Genomic DNA, 24,589 nt, shown 5'->3' with positions numbered 1-24,589 from the left:
CTGATGCTCAGCAGAGGGCGCTGGTCATCTTCTACTAGTTATGATGTTTTTCGTCACAAAATCAGCCTCTGTGACTTACTTGATTCTCAGCAGATATTGCTAGTCTTTCTTTCCACCAGTTCACTTGATTTTGCAAGCACTTAGCCATAATAAATACTTCAGTACAGGTCAGTTTGCCAAAATGGTCGCAAACTCAATTTTGTTTAATTTCAAAACTGTATTGGATCATAAGCTTTTGATCAAGACCAAAATCAAGGTTCTAGTCCCAGTAATTTGCAAGTAATCGTGTGACAGACAGACCTTAGCATTTTATTATATATAAAAATGAATAATGATTGTTTGTGGGTTCATTCAAGGGGAATGGAAAAGGTTTTAATTTTTATTATTAATTAATCGAATTAATTGATTCACTTAATTGGGCAGTTTAAAAGAATCAAATCAGTGAAGTGTGTCAAAATGCCCATGACTAGTTACTTGTTGGGATTTATGTTTCAGTTTAGACTTCTTATTTCTACCAAAAAGACTTAAACTTTTTGTTAGCCTTTTGGTTTGATGAATGTTCAAATCAAAACCAAATCAAATTTTATTTTTCATGCAGAAATTACACATACAGTACATATGTTGCGAAATTCTTAGACCTTCTGATAATGACTACATTGACTCAATTTCTCACCTCTGTTGCTTTCCCTTGTGCCTTACCTCTTGTTAGGCTCAACAAGAATACATTTTGACTGCCTCTTCTGCATGAGTGTTTGAAACAATATTGGACTTTCTACAGAAAAAAAACAAACTCTTTGGGCAGGCTGTTAAGTACCTCAATATGCATTGTCACTGGGCGACTACTTGGCTAGACTGAGCTAAATGTTTTCCTTGACCCTTGAATTGAATGAACTCTGTATAAGTAGGTTGCAGCCCACATTCAAACAAAGCATTTTAATTTTCTAAACATGGCACATCAACTCCTTTTGAGGTTTCCACGGCTCACATTAATGCCTGACCTATTGGAGTTCAGAGTGACTGATAACCAGTCCTAGATCGCCTGACCCTGAAACCTTTCACTTTATCATTCTGTGGCAAAACACATTGGAAGATTTCTCAAATACCATCTATACTGTCTTGTCAAATGTATCCTTTACAGTCACTCTGCTATTGTCTCAGTCACAAAATACATCCACCCAAGCTGCCTCTCCATAAAGATTAACATTAACAATGGTTACCTTTCAGCTTCTTGTGCAGATCCTGCTGGTGATATTTCAGCTGTTCTGACAAAAACACTCCCTGCTGTGCCAGCACAGACTCCTGCTTCATCAACTGGTGCTCCTCAGGTTGGCTAGGAGAATCTGGTGGCGTGACAGGAGTAGAAGGTGTTGGGCAAGGAGCAGAAGGCTGAGGGGAGGTTATAAGGTCAGTGGGGCTTTCAAGAAGTCTACAGGGTGACCTTTGCCGTTCATCATCAGGGAAGCGGAGAGCTGATGGAGCAAAAGAAGATTCCTCTGGCAAGTTATTGAAGACTGGATCACTGCAGAGTTCCTCATCTACACTCTGACTGTCATCTGTTTTAGCAGCATTAATATCTGATATACCAAAGACCTGTGGTGAGCCTTCATAAAAACCATAAGGTGGTGATACACATCTTTCAGAACTGGTAACCTTGCCCAGCTCTTCATGAGGTGCAACATTCTGACTTTCCTTGGTAAATGGCTGCCTGCCTCCCTGATCTTCTAACATGAAAAACTTTGGTGATTCTTCCATTTTTGGTAAAACAAAAACATTACTGCAATTATTTTCATTTGGAAAAGACTTTTTTACAGTTTTTTGGGACATTTTATCATCTGGGTCACCTCCAGGACTTAAGGGCACCATCACTTCATTAGCCACAGCTGCAGTGTGAATGGTCAATGGCTCCCCTTCATCCAATATTTCTGAACTCTTCAGAGCCTGCAGTATATTTTCTGCTTGGTCATTCCCATTATTTGATTTTTTACATAAAGGCATTAATGCTACATCGTCAATGTGTTGCTGGACTTCCAGTTCTTCCTCACTTTCACTTTCCATTATTTGGTCATTATCATAATCATCAAGAGAGTTAGGATCTGATTGAGCCTCATCATTGACTTTGTTTAGTTGTTGCATATGTTTGCTAGTGTAAGCCTGGCAAGTTTTTTGAGGCTCATTTGAAAGACTAACAGCAGCCCCACTTTCTTTCTGTGCTCCTTCTTTGGTGTCACAGTGGTCATCCCCCTGAATCTCTCGCTCTGGCTCATCCTTGCCTACTCTCTCCTGTCCAATGTCATTCATATTTTCATCAGTGATTTCCTCTTCATGTTTTCCTTCATCACATTTCTCTTTCAAGGACGATCTACCCTGTGATTCCAACTTTTCATTATCCTCCATACTTTCAAAATAAGAGGCACAGCCGGATTGCTTGACATTACTTCCCACTGAAAAGTCATTCTTTGGCTTTTCTTCTACATCTTGCCTGAGTGAAGGCTTACAGTGTCCAAGTTCGACTTTGTCCTCTCTGGACACTACCTTTGTCTCTGATTGTTTACTGCTGGTTGTCCCAAAATGAGGAGTATTCTCTGAGGGCATGTGCTCTAGGGACATCTTTTCCAAGTGAAAACAGTCAATGTTGCTTGAATCCCAATGTCCTGTAATTGAATTGCGGATTGCTGATCTTCTGCTTTGATAATCTGATGGTGATGGTTTGAGGTTATAAGAGCCAAACGATCCTCCTACTAAGCTAAACGTTATCTTACTTTCCTGAGTTTTGCTGGAGTTCATTAAACCTAACTCTTCATTTTTACAGATGGTAGAACTTTGCTCAGGATGACCATTATTGGATTCATCAAGGCTGCTTGCATGCAGAGGTCCCTGCTTATCTAACTCACTACCGCATACACTTTCTGAATGAAGAGCGCCAGTGAGGTTTTTCTCAGGAGGCAAAGTGCTTAAAAGATTCATTTGACCCCAAGAGCTTTCACACTGTACAGATTCATTTGCCTCTGAACTGTTTTCAGAAGCATCAAAGTTTCCTAAATCTCTGTTTTTTGTCTCTTCTTCTTTGACATGTTCATCTTCAATACAATGGAAGTTTTCTTCATCTTCTGGAAGCTGATAGCTACTATCTTCTCCTCCACCTGCTTCTGAAATCTCTTCAATAGATTTCCAGTTGGATAGATGTGAGTCCTCAGCAAAAGGGTCGATATCCTTATCAGAATCAGCTTCCTGCTCAGCTGCAACACCTGTTGATTCGGTAGGATTTACTGACCCCAGTGTGGTGATCTCACAGGTCAAGATATGCTCTCTCTCTAATTCACACTTCTCCCCTATGGCTTGGGAGTCTGGCCATGGGCAAGTGGCAGAAACAACCCCTGAAAAGTTTGTTTCAGAATTTTCTTTCTTTGGTGAAATGGCTAACATGCTATAAGCAAAAAGAGAACCATCATCACAGCAAGAATGGTGATCAGTCAGATTATCCTGATTTAAAGAAGGATCAGAAATCAGATTTTCAGAAATGACAACAGATAGATTATCGGTGGCATCGCTTAGCATTTCTGCCGCCCCAGTGACTGGTATGTTGCTTACTTGTTGGTCATCTATGGGATGTGGCAATAGAGGAACCCCCTTGTTTAGATCATTGGTAGCTGTTTCATCTAGGCCTAATTTCAGTATTCCTTCCTCCATAGTGTCATTTTCAGTGCCCAAAATGTTGTCAATACTGGTTGACTGACTCTCAGCTTGGACTTTTGCTTCACTGCTGTTATTCTCAATTTCTCCTGTTCCACATGATATTTCAACAATTTTTTCCAGATTCTGCCCAGACTTGGCTGTGGATCCCACAGCATTTTGTTCAGTTTGCAAATTCAGCTGAACGGGTATTGTTGTTAAATCTTCACAGACTGGCTTGTCCAGACTCTGTGAGGCAATGTGACCTTCACAGATAGTATCTTGAGAATATTTCTCACCTGTTTCTTGTTCCAGCTCGGATGCTTGTACATTTTCTGTATCTTTATGTTGAGGTTCCTTCTCCAGATCAGTAGATTCTCCCACCGCAAGATTGAGATCCTCATGAGGAGCAGAAACAGACAGCGGAAAGTCCTCTTGTTCCTCTCTTGAATCAAATGAACCAGATGAAATGTCCATCTCGCTTTCGCTTGCACTTCCACTTGAGCTCCCAGAATGAGAAGAGTGACCTTTACTTTCAAGGGTCTCTGTGAAGTTGGCTGGTCCAGACAAATCTTCTGCTACAACTGCATGCCGTTCTGTGCTGTACAGCCTCTCATCTTCCTCTTCGTTATAGGAGGCAGAATCTGAGGATTCCTCTGTATCATCCTGATAAACAAATGATTCATCTACACCTTCATTAATGGAGGTCTCTGAAAGTGAATTCATGAAAGATGCGGATGTGTCTTCTTCATTTACTTCATCCCCACAATTTACTTCTTCATCATCCTCATCCTCACCCTCATCTATATCCCCTTCATCTTCTCCTGCAGCATAGGCATCTTCATCATTGGTTACTTCTTCATCTGTTGGAAAGAGGGTAATTTCCATGGAATCAGCCTGAAAGATCAAGCTAGTGTGAAAAGGTAGCATAGATGCAGGTATCATAAAGTCATTGCTGCTACCATCTTCAACAAAAGAACTAGGAAAGTCTGAGGTGGAGGACAGTGTCTCCCCAGGAGGGCTATAATTATCTGTGTCTGAAACTTCAGAAGAGCAAGTTGCCAGCGTGAAGCTATTAACATCTGCTGCACCAAGCAAATGACTAAAAGTGCAAGGAGTAGGGGTCTCAGCAGAAATTTCCTCCTCAGGACTTAGATGGGTTTCAAGAGTAGCAAACTGTGCATCTTGCTGACCATCAGTTTTAAGCTTTACTGACTCCAGGTCAACACAAAGCCCCAATGACTCTTCAGACTCTTCTTCGAATGAACATCTCTGGGGGCTGCTGTGCTGTGGAGAATGGTGATGTTTCTCTGCCTGCCAGAGAGTTTGAGATGAACTTGTATTTGGCCCTTCACCACAACTGGGCATGGCAAGGACTTCTTGTGTTCTAATGCTTTCAACAATGTCTTGCCTTTGACAAAGGGCCTCAGTTCCCAAACCTGATTTCTCTTCTCCAAGTTCATCACCAATTTCTGAGAGAGACTCCACATAACATGCCGGAGCCTCCTGAAGCTCACCCTCAGCAATGAGATTGGGAGACGACGAAGGGGAGGTGCTTGAAGTGCAAGACGATGCCCAGCTACCACCCTCAGCTGTAATATAGGACCCAGATGGGGAGGTGGGCGGAGAACAGAGACCCTCCCCCTCTAAGAAGTCTGTAGGCTCTTCAGGGGCAGATCCTGGGGTGGAATAGGCAAAGCAGTGGTTCTTGAGGTGATAAGGAAAGGCCATCTTGACAGGAGTGGAAGGTGCAGTGAAGTAGAGATCAGATTCCAGATTGGGTGGAAAGCCACCCCGTTGTGGGTCGACATCATGCAACCCACCTGTGCAACAAGGTTCAGATAATGACAAGGAAGGCACTTCACCCTGAGTTTGCTGCAGGCATGGCTGATCAACAGCTTCTTCAGCAGGAGAACCCTGAACACAAAAGGCGTCCACCTCTACCCCGGCCTTGGCTTTGGACTCCTGAACAAAGCAGAGAAGCGTCTGTGATACCGGCTTTGTCACTTCTAACTCACAAGTCAGAGCATTGGTCATGAAGACGCTTGCCTTATCTTGACCTGTATCAAGCTGTGGGTCTTTTTCTTGGATCTCTCCTGGCTTCTTATCCTCAATTGCACTCACAGTTTGAACACCAGCCATGCTTTCCTCTGGTGTGCATATTTTGTTTTCTGCCCTTTTTGCACTTTCCCTAGTGTTGCCTTCTCCATGCCCTGGTAAAGATTCTGAATTTCTCAGCAGAGTTTCCTGCCCCATCACCACGCGAGAGGCAAGAGTTTCTGGTTCTTTGTAGTCACTCTCAATTTCTGTGCCTGTAAGCACCTTGATGCGCTCCATTTTGATTGGCTGGTATGCTTGCTTGCACGAACCCTTGGTATATTTGTTTACCAGTCGCATGCTGCCAGGGTAGGGTCTTGTGTCCCCCCCACAGTCGCTGCTTGCTCCCTCGGGTTGCGGCCTGTCAACTGAAGCTCCTTGTTGTCTTCTGGGAAGTCTGGGGCCGAAGGGAGAGGGGTTTTCAGGACTGTCAGATGGTGAGAGCTCAGGAGGGGAGTCAGGTGAGGGAGTTGAAGTGCAGTCACTGGGGGTAGAAGCCGATGAGGTGGAGGTGTGATTGGATTTGTCTACAGTTGAAAAGAAGAGAAGAAAGCAATAAGTTCTATGTCTGACATTTTGAGAAATTGCACATTAAGAATAATATTTAGTACGTAGCTGTGAGTATGGAATTCATTTCACACAACTCACTATCAAGTGGTGCCTCTGAAAGTGAAACTACATGGACTACTGGACACATTAAGTAAATCACTGCAATGATTGGCACCGATATCTCTTAATTCTAGAGACCTGGGTTCAATGTCTAGTCCATTCTCTGTTACTGTGAAGGTTGCAATTCTTCCTTTCTGTTATGACAGGAAACCTTTTTAAACCCTTTTCTGCATCTGCTCCATGTATTTAGCTATTTTAGGTGTGAAAGACCATGTCTGCCTGTCTATCGTGCTGTCTATCCCAATGAAACAACTCACCCCCCCAGTCGACCGATTTTGTTGTGATGTGGCAAACTTACAGTGCATCCGGAAAGTAATCACAGCGCATCACGTTTTCCACATTTTGTTATGTTACAGCCTTATTCCAAAATGGATTCAATTCATTTTTTCCCTCAGAATTCTACACACAACACCCCATAATGACAATGTGGAAAAAGTTTACTTGAGGTTTTTTCAAATTTATTAAAAATAAAAAAATTGAGAAAGCACATGTACATAAGTATTCACAGCCTTTGCCATGAAGCTCAAAATTGAGCTCAGGTGCATCCTGTTTCCCCTGATCATCCTTGAGATGTTTGTGCAGCTTATTTGGAGTCCACCTGTGGTAAATTCAGTTGATTGGACATGATTTGGAAAGGCACACACCTGTCTATATAAGGTCCCACAGTTGACAGTTCATGTCAGAGCACAAACCAAGCATGAACTCAAAGGAATTGTCTGTAGACCTCCGAGACAGGATTGTCTCAAGGCACATATCTGGGGAAGGTTACAGAAAAATTTCTGCTGCTTTGAAGGTCCCAATGAGCACAGTGGCCTCCATCATCCGTAACTGGAAGAAGTTCGAAATCACCAGGACTCTTCCTAGAGCTGGCCTGACATCTAAACTGAGCGAGGGAGAAGGGCCTTAGTCAGGGAGGTGACCAAGAACCCGATGGTCACTCTGTCAGAGCTCCAGAGGTCCTCTGTGGAGAGAGGAGAACCTTATAGAAGGACAACCATCTCTGCAGCAATCCACCAATCAGGCCTGTATGGTAGAGTGGCCAGATGGAAGCCACTCCTTAGTAAAAGGCATATGGCAGCCCGCCTGGAGTTTTCCAAAAGGCACCTGAAGGACTCTCAGACCATGAGAAAGAAAATTCTCTGGTCTGATGAGACAAAGATTGAACTCTTTGGTGTGAATGCCAGGCGTCACGTTTGGAGGAAACCTGGCACCATCCCTACAGTGAAGCATGGTGGTGGCAGCATCATGCTGTGGGGATGTTTTTCAGTGGCAGGGACTGGGAGACTAGTCAGGATAAAGGGAAAGATGACTGCAGCAATGTACAGAGACATCCTGGATGAAAACCTGCTCCAGAGCGCTCTTGACCTCAGACTGGGGCGACGGTTCATCTTTCAGCAGGACAACAACCCTAAGCACACAGCCAAGATACCAAAGGAGTGGCTTCAGGACAACTGTGTGAATGTCCTTGAGTGGCCCAGCCAGAGCCCAGACTTGAATCCAATTGAACATCTCTGGGGAGATCTTAAAATGGCTGTGCACCGACACTTCCCATCCAACCTGATGGAGCTTGAGAGGTGCTGCAAAGAGGAATGGGCAAAACTGGCCAAGGATAGGTGTGCCAAGCTTGTGGCATCATATTCAAAAAGACTTGAGGCTGTAATTGCTGCCAAAAGTGCCTCGACAAAGTATTGAGCAAAGGCTGTGAATACTTATGTACATGGGATTTCTCAGTTTTTCTATTTTTAATAAATTTGCAAAAACCTCAAGTAAACTTCTTTCACGTTGTCATTATGGGGTGTTGTGTGTAGAATTCTGAGGAAAAAAATGAATTTAATCCATTTTGGAATAAGGCTGTAATATAACAACATGTGGAAAAAGTGATGCGCTGTGAATACTTTCCGGATGCACTGTATGTTTTAAATACATTTGTCAAGACAGTTTAGTTTTCTTTGTGATATTCCAAACAGATTGTGCTATACTGCATAAGTTTTACAATTTTTTGTATATTTTCTTGTTTTTCTCATCTGGCAGCCACTCGGATGCCCAATATAAGTGAGTGAAATGCCAGGCAGAAAGCTTGCGCAAACAGGTCACACAGTGACGCCCTTCTCCTGTCACTTTAGTTAACTTAAGTAATACACCACAAAAAAAAAAAAGAAAATGCAACCTATCTGGAAATAAATGGAAGTGGAAAGCAATTATGTATGTATATATATGACTGAGTTGACTGAATAATCCATCCATCCAGTTTCCAACCCACTGAATCCGAACACAGGGTCACGGGGGTCTGCTGGAGCCAATCCCAGCCAACACAGGGCACAAGGCAGGAAACAATCCCAGGCAGGGTGCCAACCCACCGCAGGACACACACAAACACACCAAGCACACACTAGGGCCAATTTAGAATCGCCAATCCACCTAACCTGCGTGTCTTTGGACTGTGGGAGGAAACAGGAGTGCCCGGAGGAAACCCACGCAGACACGGGGAGAACATGCAAACTCCACGCAGGGAGGACCCGGGAAGCAAACCCAGGTCTCCTAACTGCGAGGCAGCAGCGCTACCACTACGCCACCGTGCCGCCCCTGACTGAATAATATTATCTGTAAATTATCATTGCAAATAGCCGACCTTACCAACCTCCAGCTAAATGGTGTTTGAACTAATTAATAACATGGGAAACATACAGTTGCCCTAACTGATATAAACACAAGATGGGCTTAGAAATGAACAGGACATTGGGAGGTGGGGGGCTTCAGTGGCGCTCTAGTGCTCAGCCCCTGATCTTTCAGTCCTAGAATTATATGAACAATGGTGGCATGCCCCTAATCTTCTTGCCTATTGTGTACCATTCATGTTACTGTTACACAGTAATTTAGGTCCTTTACAAGTTCTTACTTATTAGACATATATAAACAAAAGGCCTGTGTGCTCTGCTCATGCTCAACCACAGCCACTAGATGGCACCTGCACGCATTTTTAAATTTTTTCAGCGCTTGCATGCACCTCAGTTCTCACTATGAAAGACGTATTTGTGTGTGTGGGTGTGCGTGTATGTGTGTGTGTGTATGGAGTAGTCCACTCTGCTCATGCTCAACAACAGCCATGAGAGTTGATGTGAATTCTACAGAAGATGTAGAAGCCTATACAAGTGTGACTTGCACTTGGTGAGATGGCGCATGCATGTACTTTTAAATTTTTTGGCACTTGCATGCCCCTCACTTCTCATTCAACCTAAGCAGACAAACCCAGTTTCGTAGTACTTGCACGTTGTACGTTCATACAACAAACATTTGCCTGAGAAAGGTTCCAGCCTGTCCCACTCAATTTGTGCCACAGCTGCACTCGACTACACATCCGTATTGGATAAGTTACAACCTGTCCACTTAGCTGACGCCTCCGCAAGTTCACCAATATAGTAAAACTGCTATGTAATCTTAGGGGTGTTTTTTGTCCCAAAGACCACACACAGCTAGTTTATATAATTTTAACAAATTTGTGTTTTTTCAAAAAATATTAATAGCTAGAAGTGGAAAATATTTCAGTTACTTTCCTTCTTTTGTAGAATAATATTGATGCTAATTTTAAGCTGGTATTGGTCATTTTGTATTAAGACATATTCTTTAATTGCTAATTATTGGATACTACTCTATTGGGTATACTTCCAAAAGTATTCTGTTTAAGAAAATTGAAAAACAATTAGTTACGGAGCCTCCACCACCACATGTCAGTCGATGACATTTTCACGTCACTTGCATTGCAGTCTGCTGTGTATGAAAGCCATTGAGCAATCACAAGTCTATTGGTGCTCCATTTTTAACTCCATTGTAAAGCGCTGTTAAAAAGCACGCATTTAAAGGAGTCTGCTAACATATGGAATTACATTCTATTATCACTATTAGTTCGGAATGACTTATTGTTACTAACCTATTTAATAAACAAAAATGTAATAAACTGACTCTTAGATGAAGTAAATAAAAATGCAAAATGCTCAAACTTTCATATTAGTTAACTTAGTCGCTGAACACACCTGAATGTTACATACGTTGTCTGATTTGCTAGTTTACTATTTAGGTTCTATTTCTTTAATTAAGTTTGTCATTTGAGGTTGTTTCCATGCACATTTATATCTGGACATACTTTCATTTTATTTTTCTTATGCGTTGCCATTTTTAACTACTTTGAATCTCATCACTTAACCGCAAACAACTGAGTGTTGAATTCATAAGAAATGAGAATATAAATATGGTGGCAAGCGCACATTGGGTGGTTTCAAAAGACCTTTGAGATTACTAGATGTAGTTAGTTTTCAAATAAGCAGACACTAGTGGTAGGATTTGTTCTCTAGTTATGGTCTGTTTTGACTTTTGATTTTGATTTAACTTTTTTAGTTTTTGGTTACAAACTTTTGTTTGGCTCTTTTGGTGTTCTGGCCAGTGCTTGAAGTGGAAACAAATAATTGAAGGTACTGTCTGGTTTTGTCTATGTCCTCGTCTTCCTCAAGGTGAATTGCAAATTATAGGTAACTTCTTACTTGAGCTTGCACCCCTATTGCATTTGTTCTGTTGAAAAGCTGGGGAACTTTCAAGCGTAATGATATGTATAGAACATAATGCAGGGCACAATGGGTTACACTTGGTGGTCAGAGTAGGAGGTCCCGGCCCATTTATTTGATTTGGACCCTGGCTTGTTCTAACTATGAATTTTTGCTGCTTAATCATTTTGTTGTGCTTACAACAAAATGGGCACTTTTGCGTGTCCCTAACTTTTTACCCAGAAACTGAACTGTGCGACGGGTTAAAAGTTAGTGTTGCACACATCTGGGATCTCCAAGGCTCTGGGTTGAAAAACCAAAAAAAAACTTTGCAGGGGTTTGTGGTGGAAAAGAAATTTTAGGCTAGAACTTTTATGTGTATCTGGACTACGCTTATGGTTGCTTGTTTTTGTTTTTATTTTTGGTTTTTATCTCACTATTCTTTTGAGTTTGATTATGATCTGGATCTTAGCCATATTGCAGGTTCTGTAAAATTTGTCTTAATGTCCTCTTGTGTGGAAAAGAATTTTGCTCAGTGTACTCCAGTTTTCCTCCATCTCTTCAAAGTCCAGTTGATCCTTCACTTTCAGATAAAAGAAAGGTAATGAAAGTTGCACTGTAATATTTAATAGCAGAAAATGTGACCAAATTGTGAACTACCATAAAATCTTGTTTATAATGGCCACAATTTTCACTCATTTTAGTTTGTTAAAAATCGGGCTGCGCATTATACTCTAATGGCGGAGTGGTGGCTCTAAGGCTAGGGATCTGCACGGGAAATCAGAAGGTTGCCGGTTTGAATCCCGTAAATGCCAATAGGGACTCTGTTCTGTTGGGCCCTTGAGCAAGGCCCTTAACCTGCAATTGGTGAGCGCTTTGAGTACTGAGAAAAGCACTATATAAATGCAAAGAATTATTATTATTATTAGTGTAAGGAATGGCCAGTAACCCAATCAAGCCGGGATGCCCAAGAGACGGAAGAAGGGGGGAAGGGAAGCTTCTTTAGAGCACTGCCTCCCCCAGAATGGTAGATGGCAGCTCCCCTGAATTGCAGTGGTGCCCCGGATCCCCACAGGGCACCATGGGACTTGGAGTTCTACAGCTCAGCCCTGTTGGGTACCGTGGGTGCATCCAGGGAGTGCTGTGAAAGTAGAGAAGAGGTTGCCGCCTAACTCGGAAGTACTTGCAGATCATGTGGGCAGAAAAGCAGAAGTTGGCCAATATAAGAAGACTTGACCGCCTTCACAGGGACGAGCCAGAGTCGGGTGGAAAGTGGATGAAGCTTGCTGGGAGGGGCGGAGGAGAAAGAGACAGAGAATGAAGAACTGTGTGCTGTGACAATTATTTACTTACGGCTGCGGTGATGGGAAATGCTTTGTGAAGAATTTTCCTTACAATAAATAAGATCTTTGTGCTTTTAACTTGTGCCCTTTGTCTATTGTGTTGGGTTTGAGGAGCAGCAGTGCCCTCTAGTGTCCACACTAGACATACATAATTTTAAAGCAATAGATTCTCACATAAATCAAGATAAAATGTCTTTTGCTGCGTGCAGTGTTGTGTCGCCGCATGTTAGCCATCTCTGGCTGCAGGGGCAGCAGCAGTGGCAGAGCCAGTAGTGGCAAGTAGTGGGTGGCTGCTGGGCTGTTTTCTAAAAAGCACAAAAAACATTAGTTTCACACATAAATCAACATAAAACGTCTGTTGCTGGTTCTGTGAACACTCTCGCTGTGTTTTTGTCACCTCTGGCTACAGCAGCAGCAGCTGTGTGGGGGTGGCAGCAGTGGATGGACGGTGGCAGTAGAGGTCGCAGTGTGATGCAATCTGGTTTGTACCTCTTGTCATTGTAAGTAGCGCAGTGGCGTAGCTAGGGGCAGGCGGAGGGTTCGGTCCACCCCAGTCGGCACATTTTGGGGGCAGCATTATTGGCCAAAAGGCTCAGTACAATTTGTGTGTAAGCAGCAGGGTTTGGAAAAATATCACTCATGAATGAAAAAAGTTAAATTCTGTGATTTTTATCCACAAATGCTTCAAAAATAATTTTCAGACTGTCCTTCTGTGATGGCATCAGACACAGCAGTTGAAATTTATGAGGCAATAACAAAACTAAACATAAACATTACACCGATAATAAATTCTAGGAAGATAAACAACTAATTTACAATTTATAATTTTGTTTTGTTATCAATCCGAATGTGTTCTTGCTCTGCACAGAAAACATCCCCACCTATCACTGGTTCTGGTTTTCGCAGCGTAATTATATTAAACTAATAATCAGAACACGGCTTATCAATGCGTTTACACTATATTCTTGTCTAGTTGATGGTCATAAATAATTATATGTGAAAATTTATTGCTGTTTCTCTATGTATGAATAAATCTATGCAAAATGTATTTTCATTTTTTCTCTATAAGTCATGTTAATTTTCTATTTAAGTAGGTTAACATATTCAGATATGTTAGAGGGCAGCAAATTGAAGAACCGCCCTCCCCGAGCAGCACGAACTCGAGCTACGCCAATGAAGTAGCGGTCCTCCCAGGTAAACATTGCTGTAGGCATATCAGCTATCACATTTGCTTTCGATCTTGATTTCCACATCACTTACACCAAAATCGGTCCAATTCAAAATACTAAATATAAACAAAATGTTATCCACTGGGTATTTTGCTTTGCACATTCGCTTCGCTCTCTCGCCAGATGTCGAGGCCATTTTTACTGTTGTTTGCTCTTCGCTACTCACGCACATACAGGGATTAGACGTCACAAGTCAACAAGCCTAACATTCATCTATGTTACAGAATTTAAATAATGTCAGGGAAAGATTTGGGCCACCATTCAAGGAGCAAGGTGTGCCTATAAAGTATGAAAGAGGACTTTTCATTTTTCATTTTTTTTTAGGGGGGGAGCTGGGATTCAACTTTAACCTAATGGATGTTTATCTTTGTACAGGCAAAAAAATAAAAATAAAAATAAAATAGAGTCTTGCTGAATTGAACAACACTGTTTTTGTTAAACCCTTGGGTCTCCATCAACATTTCAGAATGGTTTTATCATGTGTGTCTTATCAGCCTGCTACTGCCATATCTGTAGCAGGGCAGCATATCTGCCCCCTGTGTCCGGCTTCATGTGAATGCTGGACATTGAGGTCTAGCAATAGAGCAGTAGACTTCCATTTCAAGTTATCGTATCTTCCTTTTGTCCTGGGACAAGCTGTTTAATATAGTGGTTATTAAGGGCCAAATCAGCATTAATAACTGCAGCTCCTGCAATTCTCCAGTGCCATTAGATCTCTTTAGCGGTGAGGCCCTAAACCAGATGTGATAATAAAAGCCCTTGTGCCCACATGTGTACTAATTCAAGATAACCTTGAAGATGAGATTTGAGGGCATGCAGGAAGCTCTTTTCTTCCTGCCTGGGAGCTGGCCAGGTTATATGAGACAGCAGAAATGCAGAAGAAGATGGATGCAGGTGGTATGTGGAGGGAGCACAGACTGAAAAGAAAGAGTGAGAGAAATGGCTGAAACTGAAGAACAGTCAAACTTACTGATGCGCACAAACATAAAGTCTGAGAGCAAATTCAAGTGAGCTGACAAGGTCAAAGCCACAGCTGGAGAGGAGCGGTAATATAAACATGTGGAAATATAGCCAGAGACAGGGTACCGCCTGACTGGAGAAGAAAATCAGCATAACACGCTTCAGCCTGCTGAATCCAGTTCAGGATCACAGTAGCATCATAATCAAAGCAGGAACCAACACTGGACTTTACAGGTCCTACTCACACACACACACACACACACACACACACACACTTCATCAAGGCTAATCTGGTATCTTCAACCTAACCCCAATGACTTTGGGAATTTAGGAGGAAAGTTCACAAAGACACAGGGAGAACAATTGGATTGAGGATGCAAATCCATTACACTGATCTTGTGAAGAAGCAGCAGAAACCACCAGACCACCAGACCAACTGCATGGATCCAGTCAGAGTAAAGAAGTTTTGGGTGAGAGGTACAGAGGCACAGCCTCGACACAGCAAATTTGAGCGATATTCATAGACTCACCCTAAGGAACATGAAGGGAAACAGCAGAAATCACCTGATAGGAACAAAGACCTACGATCAACACAGTTAAACTCATTGACAAGAGGAGGCAGCTCGAGCCCCTCAGAGGTGACTGGCATCAGTCTGAGCACTGCTAAGGTAACAAGTAGATACATACATAAGGCCAGTTACAGGAATAATGCTTGACAGGAGGAAATCCACAAAGAGGCACAACCTGGGAGCTCATTAGGCTGGAATAAAAGGTATTGAATTGTTTTTTTCTAGAGTTCACTGTCAAAGACCAAGTATAAGCACACAGTCTGACAGGGAACAAGTTTACTGACAGGATCAGAGGTTGTGTGTGAGTGTAGTAAATCTTGGTGAAAGATACATAAAAGCTTTGCATACAGAAACGTGAACTGACAGATACACAGACAGGGGCTAAGAGAAGAAGAGACATCTGTGAGCACATTACTGCTGACCGAGGTGTTGACATTTATAGGGCCACAGTCTAGAAAAAGCCCAGCTAATCAAGTTAGTCTCTGAGATGCAAATTTAGCGGATATGAACAGCAAAGCAGCACATCAGGGTTAGGTAACAGGAAAACAGTTGGAGGATAAGCACAAAAAAAATACACAGGCTCAGAGAAGCAATACTAGGTGATGGGGTCCAGAGACACAGCCTATGTTCAAATAGAGATAATAGAATGGATCCAGAGACCCTGTCTGAGCATCATACAACAAACTGATTTATCCGGAAACACCTCTAGGTTCATTCCTGAGAATTACTGCACTTATGGAGAGGTCCAGAGTATTACTGATAGGTCCAGAGATGCAACCTGAGCACATCATGGCTAACTGATTGGTCCAGAGGAACAGACTGAGCACCACATAGCTAGCTGACAGGCCCAGAGACACAACCTGAGCATTTCATGGATAACTGATGGGTCCCGAGGTATGGCTTGAGCATATCATAGTTACCTGACAGGTACAGTGATGCTGCCTGAGCATTACTGAACTCACTGATAGGACCAGAGACAACATGTGAGTATTATTCATGTCAGTTACAAGCCAAGTCACACCTACTGAGAATTACTGCAGTTAGGGAGTGGTCAAGGGCATTACTGACAGGTCCAGAGATGCAGCCTGAGCACGTTGTTAGGATAGGTTAGGTAGGATTTATTATCCCAGAGGGAAAATTTACTTGCAGCAGGAAAGTGCAAAACATAAGGCATCATTACACAGATACAAGAAAGCAAGCCAAGGCACAACAACTGACAATGAGTGTTATCATATATGCACACACTCAAGATTTGTACAAAGAAGAATAGTTACCTTTAACAATAATAAAAAGTCAGAATTCAGCAGCATCCATATATGTAACCAAATTCAAAAATCTTACAGCTCTGGGAATAAAAGAGTTCTTAAGTCTGCTGCTCTTTACCCTCAATAGCCAAAATCTGCAACCTTATGGCAAGAGATGGAATTTATAAATAAAGAGGATATCTGACAGAATCAATTGAACTTTTCCTCTGCCTTATTTGTAATACAGCTTAGTGACTATGGTTAGCTGTGAACCAATAATTTTACTGCTAATCTTTACAATTTTGTTAAGAGAATTTATATTCATTAAACTGAGGTTGCCAAACCAACTTATAAAAGCAAATGTAAAAACAGATTAAATAAAGATCTCATAAAAGGTACCATTATGGTTTTGTCCACTTTAAAACAATTGAGTTTCCTCAGAAAGAATTGCCATGTCTGCCCCTTATTCGGCACGGTGGCGCAGTGGGTAGCGCTGCTGCCTCGCAGTTGGAAGACCTGGGGACCTGGGTTTGCTTCCCGGGTCCTCCCTGCGTGGGAGTTTGCATGTTCTCCCTATGTCTGCGTGGGTTTCCCTCCGGGCGCTCCGGTTTCCTCCCACAGTCCAAAGACATGCAGGTTAGGTGGATTGGAGATTCTAAATTGGCCCTAGTGTGTGCTGTTTGTGTGTGTCCTGCGGTGGGTTGGCACCCTGCCTGGGATTGGTTCCTGTCTTGTACCCTGTGTTGGCTGGGATTGGCTCCAGCAGACCCCCATGACCCTGTGTTCGGATTCAGTGGGTTGGAAAATGGATGGATGGATGCCCCTTATTACAAGTTTGTTTTGTGTTGAGTACAAAGTAACCTGTTGCCAATGACCGTCCCTTGTGCTCCACCAAGTGCACACTTTTCCCTTTTATTATTGTTGAGAGAGTGGCTAAGTGATGCATTCAGAAGCACAGCCTGACCACATCATACCTAAATGACAGTACAATCAGCTGTTGCCTGAGCATCACTGAACTTACTGATAGGTCCAGAGACACCATATGAGTATTACTGATCTTGCTGATAGGACAAGGGGTCTTCCAATGAATTACTGCAATTTGGGAGAGGTCCAAAGTATTACTGAGAGGTCCAGAGATGCAGCTTGAGCACTTCATAGTTAATTGATGTGATTGTCCTGAGACACAGTCTGAGAACATCATATCTAAATGACAGGTCCAAAGACATAACCTGAGAGCATCATAGCTACCCAACAGTTCCAGAGACACACCCTGGTTAAATCATAAGTAACTCACAGGTGCAGAGACGTAGCCTGAGCACATCATAACTAACTGACAGGCCCTGAGACACAGTCTGATCACATCATAACTAACTGTTGTTAGGGAGAGGCCCAGAGTATTACTGGCAGCTCCAGAGATGTAGCATGAGCATATCATAGTAGCCAACAGATAGTCCAGAGATGCCACCTGAGCACATCATAGCTAACTGATTAGTCCAGAAGCAGAATCTGAGCAATTATAGCTAACTAATGGCCTAGAGATGCTACTTGAGTGCATCATAGCTAACTGAAAGGTCCAGAGGCAGAGCCTGAGAACATCATAGCTAACAGATGGGCACCAAGATGCCGTCTGAGTGTTACTGTACATACGGACAGTGCAGGGCAGGCAGCAATGAAGTTCAGTCAGTATTCAATAGGTCACTGAAATCTGTGTACTCATTAAGCTTTATACTCATAAACAGTACATAACCTGCTTATGAAGTATTATCTTTCACATATAATAAGATATATTTTATTCCATTTCTGTTTGTTATTATTATTATTATTAGGTTACATTGCTTGAGTTTTCTTTTTACATGCTATACATGCTTCATTTTTGTTTCACTGTTATACTGTCTGTAAGAAGAATGTCTTGAGTTTCTTTGTTAACATAGATTTTTAGCAAAAACAGCACCTAATTTTCCACTAATTGGTTTATTATATTAAAACAGTATTATCTTAAAGTTATAAAAAGTGTTACCATACCACACCCTGGCCCTTGAAAAAGCATACAATCACTAGATCCTTTGCAACCCTCCATAACTTTTCACCCTCCAAACTTCTGCTCACTCTGAAAGCACCTGGAGAAGATAACGGCTGAGGCACTCAAAGCATTGACAAGAAGATCAGCGACCAGAGACAGAGAGAATGAATGTTCTGACCCTGCAGATGTATTCATCCTGCCAAATTCAAAAGGAATTTGTTTTCCCAACAAATCCAGATGTGATTGTACTGAACACGCTGACTGGTCCAGAGACATCTCCTAAGTCTAGTTAAACTCATTGACCATTACTGAACTAACTAATGGGCCCACAGAGATATTGCTTGAGAATTACAGATGGGTAAAGGAAGAGCTCATGAGAATTACTGAGGTTTTAGAGAGATACTCTGAGTGTTACTGAAATCATTATCAGGTATGGAGAAGCTTCACGAGTCTCACCGAACTCAGTGACCATTACTGAAAAGGCTGATTAATTTATATGGACAAATGCATTATACAGGTGCTTGCACTGAAGTGAATGTCAACGTGAAAAAAACCATGCTGGCAGTTAGCACAGTTCATTAAACTCAGTCAGTAGTTACCATAGCAGAACAATAAATTCAGGAAGAAGAAGACCTCCACTGGGTAATTCTTCAGAATTAGCTGACTCCTCTCTAGAATTAGAAAACCTTTTGCAGGCCTAATGGCTTGACGAGTTGCTGAACTAACTGACAGGTCCACTGACACCAGGTGGGTATTACTGAACTCACTACAAAGGCCAGAGGTGCCACGTAGTCATTACTGATATCACTGTTTGGTCCGTATACACTGTCTCAGACTTAGTGAACTCTTTGATACAGTTTGAGACTCGATGAACTCATCGATATGCCAAGAGACACTAAGAGATCATTGCTGAACTCAGTGATGGGAACAGACACAGTTCCAGAACATGACTAGAACAGAGAGCCGATAGGTCAGCATTGCAGGAAACTCACTGACTTGTCCAAATATACCACATGATTGTTACTAAACTCATTAAGGGGTCTAGAGACATTGCCTGAGAATTACTGATCTCAGTGATGGACACAACAACCAAGCATGCTATCAGTTCCTTAAACTAGCCCATCCATGCAAAGACACAACATGATTGTTACTAAACTTATTAAGGGGTCCAGAGACATTGCCTGAACATTTCTGAGCTCAATGATGGACACAGGGACCCATCATGCTGTCAGGTCACTGAACTAACTGACCACTGAAGAGACCTCACTGACTGGTCCAGAAGCACCCTATGAGCTTTAAAGAGTTCACTGATGGACACAGCTACACTGACACTGCCTGACCAGTTCTTAACCCACTGGCTCAGAGACCCCACCAAAGCCTTACTGAGCTCATTGATGGGTCCAAGGTTAGAACACTTAGCAACTCTTCATTGTTCTGGGAGAATCTTCTGGGAGTCCATCAGACCTCAATAATCAGCCTCTCACTTCAGCACCCACAGATTAATTACTTTCAACATTTCAACACAAGGAACTTATTGCTACCTGTCATCCTCCCACAAGTGACACTTGGCCAGTGTTAGTCCCAATAACGAATTACAGTCCTTTCTGGATCACCTCCTGTGTCACTTTCTTACATCTCTTGCTACCTGAACAAACAGCACATATCTGGGAAGTTTTTTTTTCTTTTTTGATATGCATTGCAGTACAGCTCATTGGAAAAGGCGTCCAGTTCAGGGAGATACAATCACAGTTTTTGTGTTTAGATTTCATCTTCATTTTCTATTGCTGTGAAATAGTTTGCAAATCCCATTTAACATTTCCTAATGGGTTATGTTAAAGATGCTCTGCCAAGCTGGCTGTAATGAATATATCAAAAAAGCGGCACAGAAACGGGTCCCTGAGACTGGTACGTGCAGGGCCTCTAAACAAGAGAAGACATGTACTGTTGCCAACAGCTCACAAATGACCTCTTTATTCCCAGCTTTGACAAGTCACTGCAGTCCTAAACGACATTGGTGTTTTCTTCTTAAACTCTCATTTTAAGTGGGCATCCAGCAGACTTTGGCTTGTATAACATATGGATGGACCTCAGGATGGCTTCAAGGACTGAGTGCCCCCTATATTCGTGTTCTATACTCGATTCTCCTAAATGATTCCACTTTGCAGTTCTGTTTTCTCCATGATGCATACCCATATACCTAAATCAGGCCTTCAACACTCAAATGACAGTTTTATAAGCGCTTTGAGCCTGGTTTCTGACAAGGGTGCTATATACAGTAGATATGGAACAAACTGAACACTTGTCTAAACAGGACATTTACTAAATATTATAGCATCAATTTTTAGTACTCTTTTTTATTTTGTTCTCCTGTTCATTCTTGACAGTGCCTCTGACACTCTGAGGACACCTTGTGTCACTTGTTCCTATATAATTTAGATGACATCAATAAATCAGTTGGAATTTTATTGTGAAGTTTCTGGTATATGAAACAACTACTTATGGACACCATAAATGCTAGACTGAAACCTTTTATTGTCTCTCTATATCAGTCATCCAGGACCTCTTTTAGGAGGGCCTTGGTATGCATTTTAACACCCTGGCAGACCTCAGAGATAACAAATTAAAATTTCAAGATTTGCTACCCTGCTGGTTCATCACTTCCAAGGAATATAAATATCACGTATTTGTGCTGGTGATCTTCTGACTATCTGGGTATGATGATGAGCCATCCTCTTGAAATCTCACACCAGAGAGGTCCTGGTGACACTGCTCATCTAACACAGTACCCGTCTTCTCTAGATTCCTCACAAAATGATAATCTGCTAAGACTTTTTCAAAAGAATCCCAATGGACATTACTAACACACATTGTTCTTCACATAAATCACTATACCCTCACAAGGATCCCTATGACACTTCTGTAGATTCCTCAGACATGCAGTGTTATTACAGCTTGATCAATTATTACCTATGGCACTCCTCCTAATGCAGTACAATAACCTTCAAGCCAGAAATTCCTTTGCTGTTTCTTCAAAACTGTAAGGTCCTTATCAGACTCCTCTATAACTTTCATAAGAGTCTCAATTACTCAAGAACACTCGCTCCAGAGAGTCCCTGGGATTTTTCTCTCCCCTAAACCTTTCACTATCGCATTCATTTTCACACATATAAGCCATGCAGTCACTCTGTGAAATCAGCGCAAGTCACACCCACCAGCCATCTTCCACTTGCCAGCCTTTAGTTCTGCAGACAAGCCAGCAAAGGAGTGTGCGGCTCATCGTGCTGCAAGTGCTAGAGATGGGGACAGGGGAGAAGGAGAAGGAGGAGGAGGAGGAGGAGGAGGAGCCGAGTGGATGGATTGTTGGATGGGCCCCAAAGTTGCTTTAAAAAAGCACTGCAGTCCTCAGCAAGGAGTCAACGTCAAGACGCATTGGTGTGAGCGGCAGCAGCATTTCAAAGCCACCGTGCCGGAATTTCTACCTGCCCTTTGTGGAGAAAACTAAAGCGAAAGCTTCATATTGAATCTTTCTGCCTTCTGGGCTGACTTGTTGAAACAAGAAGGATGATATATTTCCTTCTATTCCTACAAAGTTAGAGATCACTTGAAATTGTAAAACTGATCAGTAATTTGACACTCTGGAAGCAATTATTTCAAACAGAAAGAAAATGGTGGAAATTCTGAACTCTAATGGATTACGCTGCCTAAATTATGATTAACAGCAAGTAGAAAAACACAAATACTAATTTAATTCAGTGCCTAATATTACATGTGGCAGAAAGTACTGAATTATTGTTTTAGATTGCTAAATTACTGCAGCTGTCTGTTTTAAATTAAGAAAGAAAAATATTGTTACATAAAATGTTTAATATTAAAGGCATTGTATAAATTGCATAGCTTGCAGTAGCTGTCTGTTAATTCAGGTCTGTAGCTAGATAGGGGTGAATAATGATCTATGAAATAAGTGTTAAAGGTTCTATATAAAATAAATGGTTTTGAAAGCCACTATATGATTAGATAGGTAGGAAAGGCACTATGTATGGTATATATATATATATCAACAGGAAAGATTATAAATATGAAGGCACTATATTAGATAGATAGATAGATAGATAGATAGATAGATAGATAGATAGATAGATAGATAGATAGATAGATAGATAGATAGATAGATAGATAGATAGATAGATAGATAGATAGATAGATAGATAGATAGGAAAATTATTTAGATAGGAAAGGCTATAGGTATATAGGCACTATATGATAGATTGATAGATAGGAAGTAAAGGCACTATATAAGATAAGTATACCAACAGGAAAGACTATAGACGTGAAAGCCCTATATGAAAGATACAGTAGATAGATAGATAGATAGATAGATAGATAGATAGATAGATAGATAGATAGATAGATAGATAGATAGATAGATAGATAGATAAACTTATAAATACACAGTAAAGGATTTAGATATGAAGGTAGTTAGGATTACAAAAAAAGTTTCATATTAAAGTAAAAATTAAAGTATCAAATAAAATTTACATATCTTGCAGTAGCTGCCTGTTAATTCAAGATCTGTAGCTAGATAGAGGTGAGTCAGTGATAGACAGACAGATTAATAGATACTGTATATATATAACAGGAAAGACTATAGATATGAAGGCATTAAATGACAGACAGACAGACAGACAGACGTCAAAGGCACTATACAATACACGATAGATTCTGGAGGCTGTCACTAACAAGCTATTCATGTTTTTGGTTCTCACTATCTTCATTACTAATAATCCAGACTTATTACGCATGACTGAACAATTGTCGTTCCTTGCTCTCTTATGACTTTTCATCAGCTTGATGAAGATTAAAGTGATGTACACAACGCATTCTGCAGAAAATTATTGTCATGTAGAGATTTCAATGAAGACTCTTCTGTGATGACTTAAGGAAACAGCCGAGTCTGCCCGTGTGCCTGCCAATGGCTCCGTAAATGGGAGAAGATGCCTTTTTCAAAGGCTTCTATTGTTCTCTGACTCCTGCACTAATGATTATACCCTCTAGTCAGCATGATGCCAGTTAAGGTGCTCTTCTGCCTGGCAGTGCGGGCCTTGGCACACAGGCCTGCTGCGGTGTCTGAAGCCTGTGACACAGCAACACACCTGACCGTTTCTGCTCAGCCCTGCCCTCCAGTTGATTGCTCACTAGACCCCTGTGGCCGGCAGCCTGCTTCCAAACCACACGGCCTCGGACTTGGCCTTCTGCAGTGCTGGGCATGCGGATAAGACTTTGTGGAGAACTCAGGTTTCTCCTGGTAAGCCTTGCATGGCTCTGTCTAACTACCTGGTGTCACACTATTATCACTCTCACTGTTGTAAATATTTCTCACTCTTTCTTCTTTATTTTCAGTCTTACTCCATTTTTTTATTTTGCTGCCTGTTCAATTCCACCAATATTTACTGTAGCCGCCTGACTCACCTGGTCCAGGGATGCCACTGTCCATCTCATCCACTTGCTCTTCCAGTTCTGGTGTTGGAGCCGTGCTCTGGGCTGCTTTTCCTGGCATTTTGTCCTTCAAAAGGATCTCAGTGAGAAAAAGACCCAAATAAAAAACGCTGCTAAAATACAAAAAAGAGTGCAATCACCATGCGTCGTAGCTCAGGGTGGCCCCTGTCGGCACGGCTGGTGCTGCTTGGCCGGCCGCATGTGCAATCTGAGATGGAGCTGCAGCAGTGTTCTCTGTCTAATGGTAACTCCCCCCACCCCAGAGCATCTCCAGAGCTGCGCGCGGCAGGCTGAAGGCTGAGTCTAATCGATGATGTCAGCACACTTCAGTACCTATTGGAGGAGACAGGGTGTGCGCGCGCGTAGAGCCCACTGCAGACACAGAGAGGAGACGCAGGAAGAAACCTCAGACTTCCAGTCAGTGCTGCAGAAATAATGCTGAAAAGTAACCCCCCCCCCTCGCCCTTCCCCCTCCTTCTCCTCCCCCCCACCCCATCCCCTCAAAACAAAGCACACAAAAACCCAGAAGCCCTCAAGAAGAGTGACACAGCTGCTTACTGCCTGCAGGCAGGACTGCTGACTTGGGCTGCCATAGCAATTAGTGCTGATCGGCTGGCAGGCCACTAGCACACTTGGGATGTACTGGGGGTGGCGATGCACTTCAGGGTTGCAACTCATTGTCTGAAAGGAGAGGAGAGGAGAGAAGAAGAGAGGAGAGGAGGGGAGAGGAGAGAAGAAGAGGAGAGGAGAGGAGATGAGAGAAG

At 42.2% G+C, this 24,589-nt stretch overlaps 1 protein-coding gene across 3 annotated transcripts in view; it reads right to left on the bottom strand.

The window, feature by feature from the left end:
* Positions 1-24,177, bottom strand: part of nacad (NAC alpha domain containing) — a 50,525-nt gene extending 26,348 nt beyond the window's left edge. For all 3 annotated transcript variants that reach the window (XM_051935933.1, XM_051935934.1, XM_051935935.1), the window contains exons 1-2: positions 23,799-24,177; positions 1,218-6,293 (exon numbers count right to left, since the gene is read on the bottom strand). In XM_051935933.1, the coding sequence (XP_051791893.1) occupies positions 1,218-6,293; positions 23,799-23,886 (5,164 nt within the window). In that variant the 5' untranslated portion in view covers positions 23,887-24,177. The remainder of the gene's footprint in view (positions 1-1,217; positions 6,294-23,798) is intronic.
* Positions 24,178-24,589: the final 412 nt, after the last annotated feature.

The sequence above is a fragment of the Erpetoichthys calabaricus genome, chromosome 13, assembly GCF_900747795.2.
Source record: "Erpetoichthys calabaricus chromosome 13, fErpCal1.3, whole genome shotgun sequence".
Taxonomy (NCBI): Eukaryota; Metazoa; Chordata; class Cladistia; order Polypteriformes; family Polypteridae; genus Erpetoichthys; species Erpetoichthys calabaricus.
This window is presented reverse-complemented; position numbering and strand designations above follow the sequence as displayed.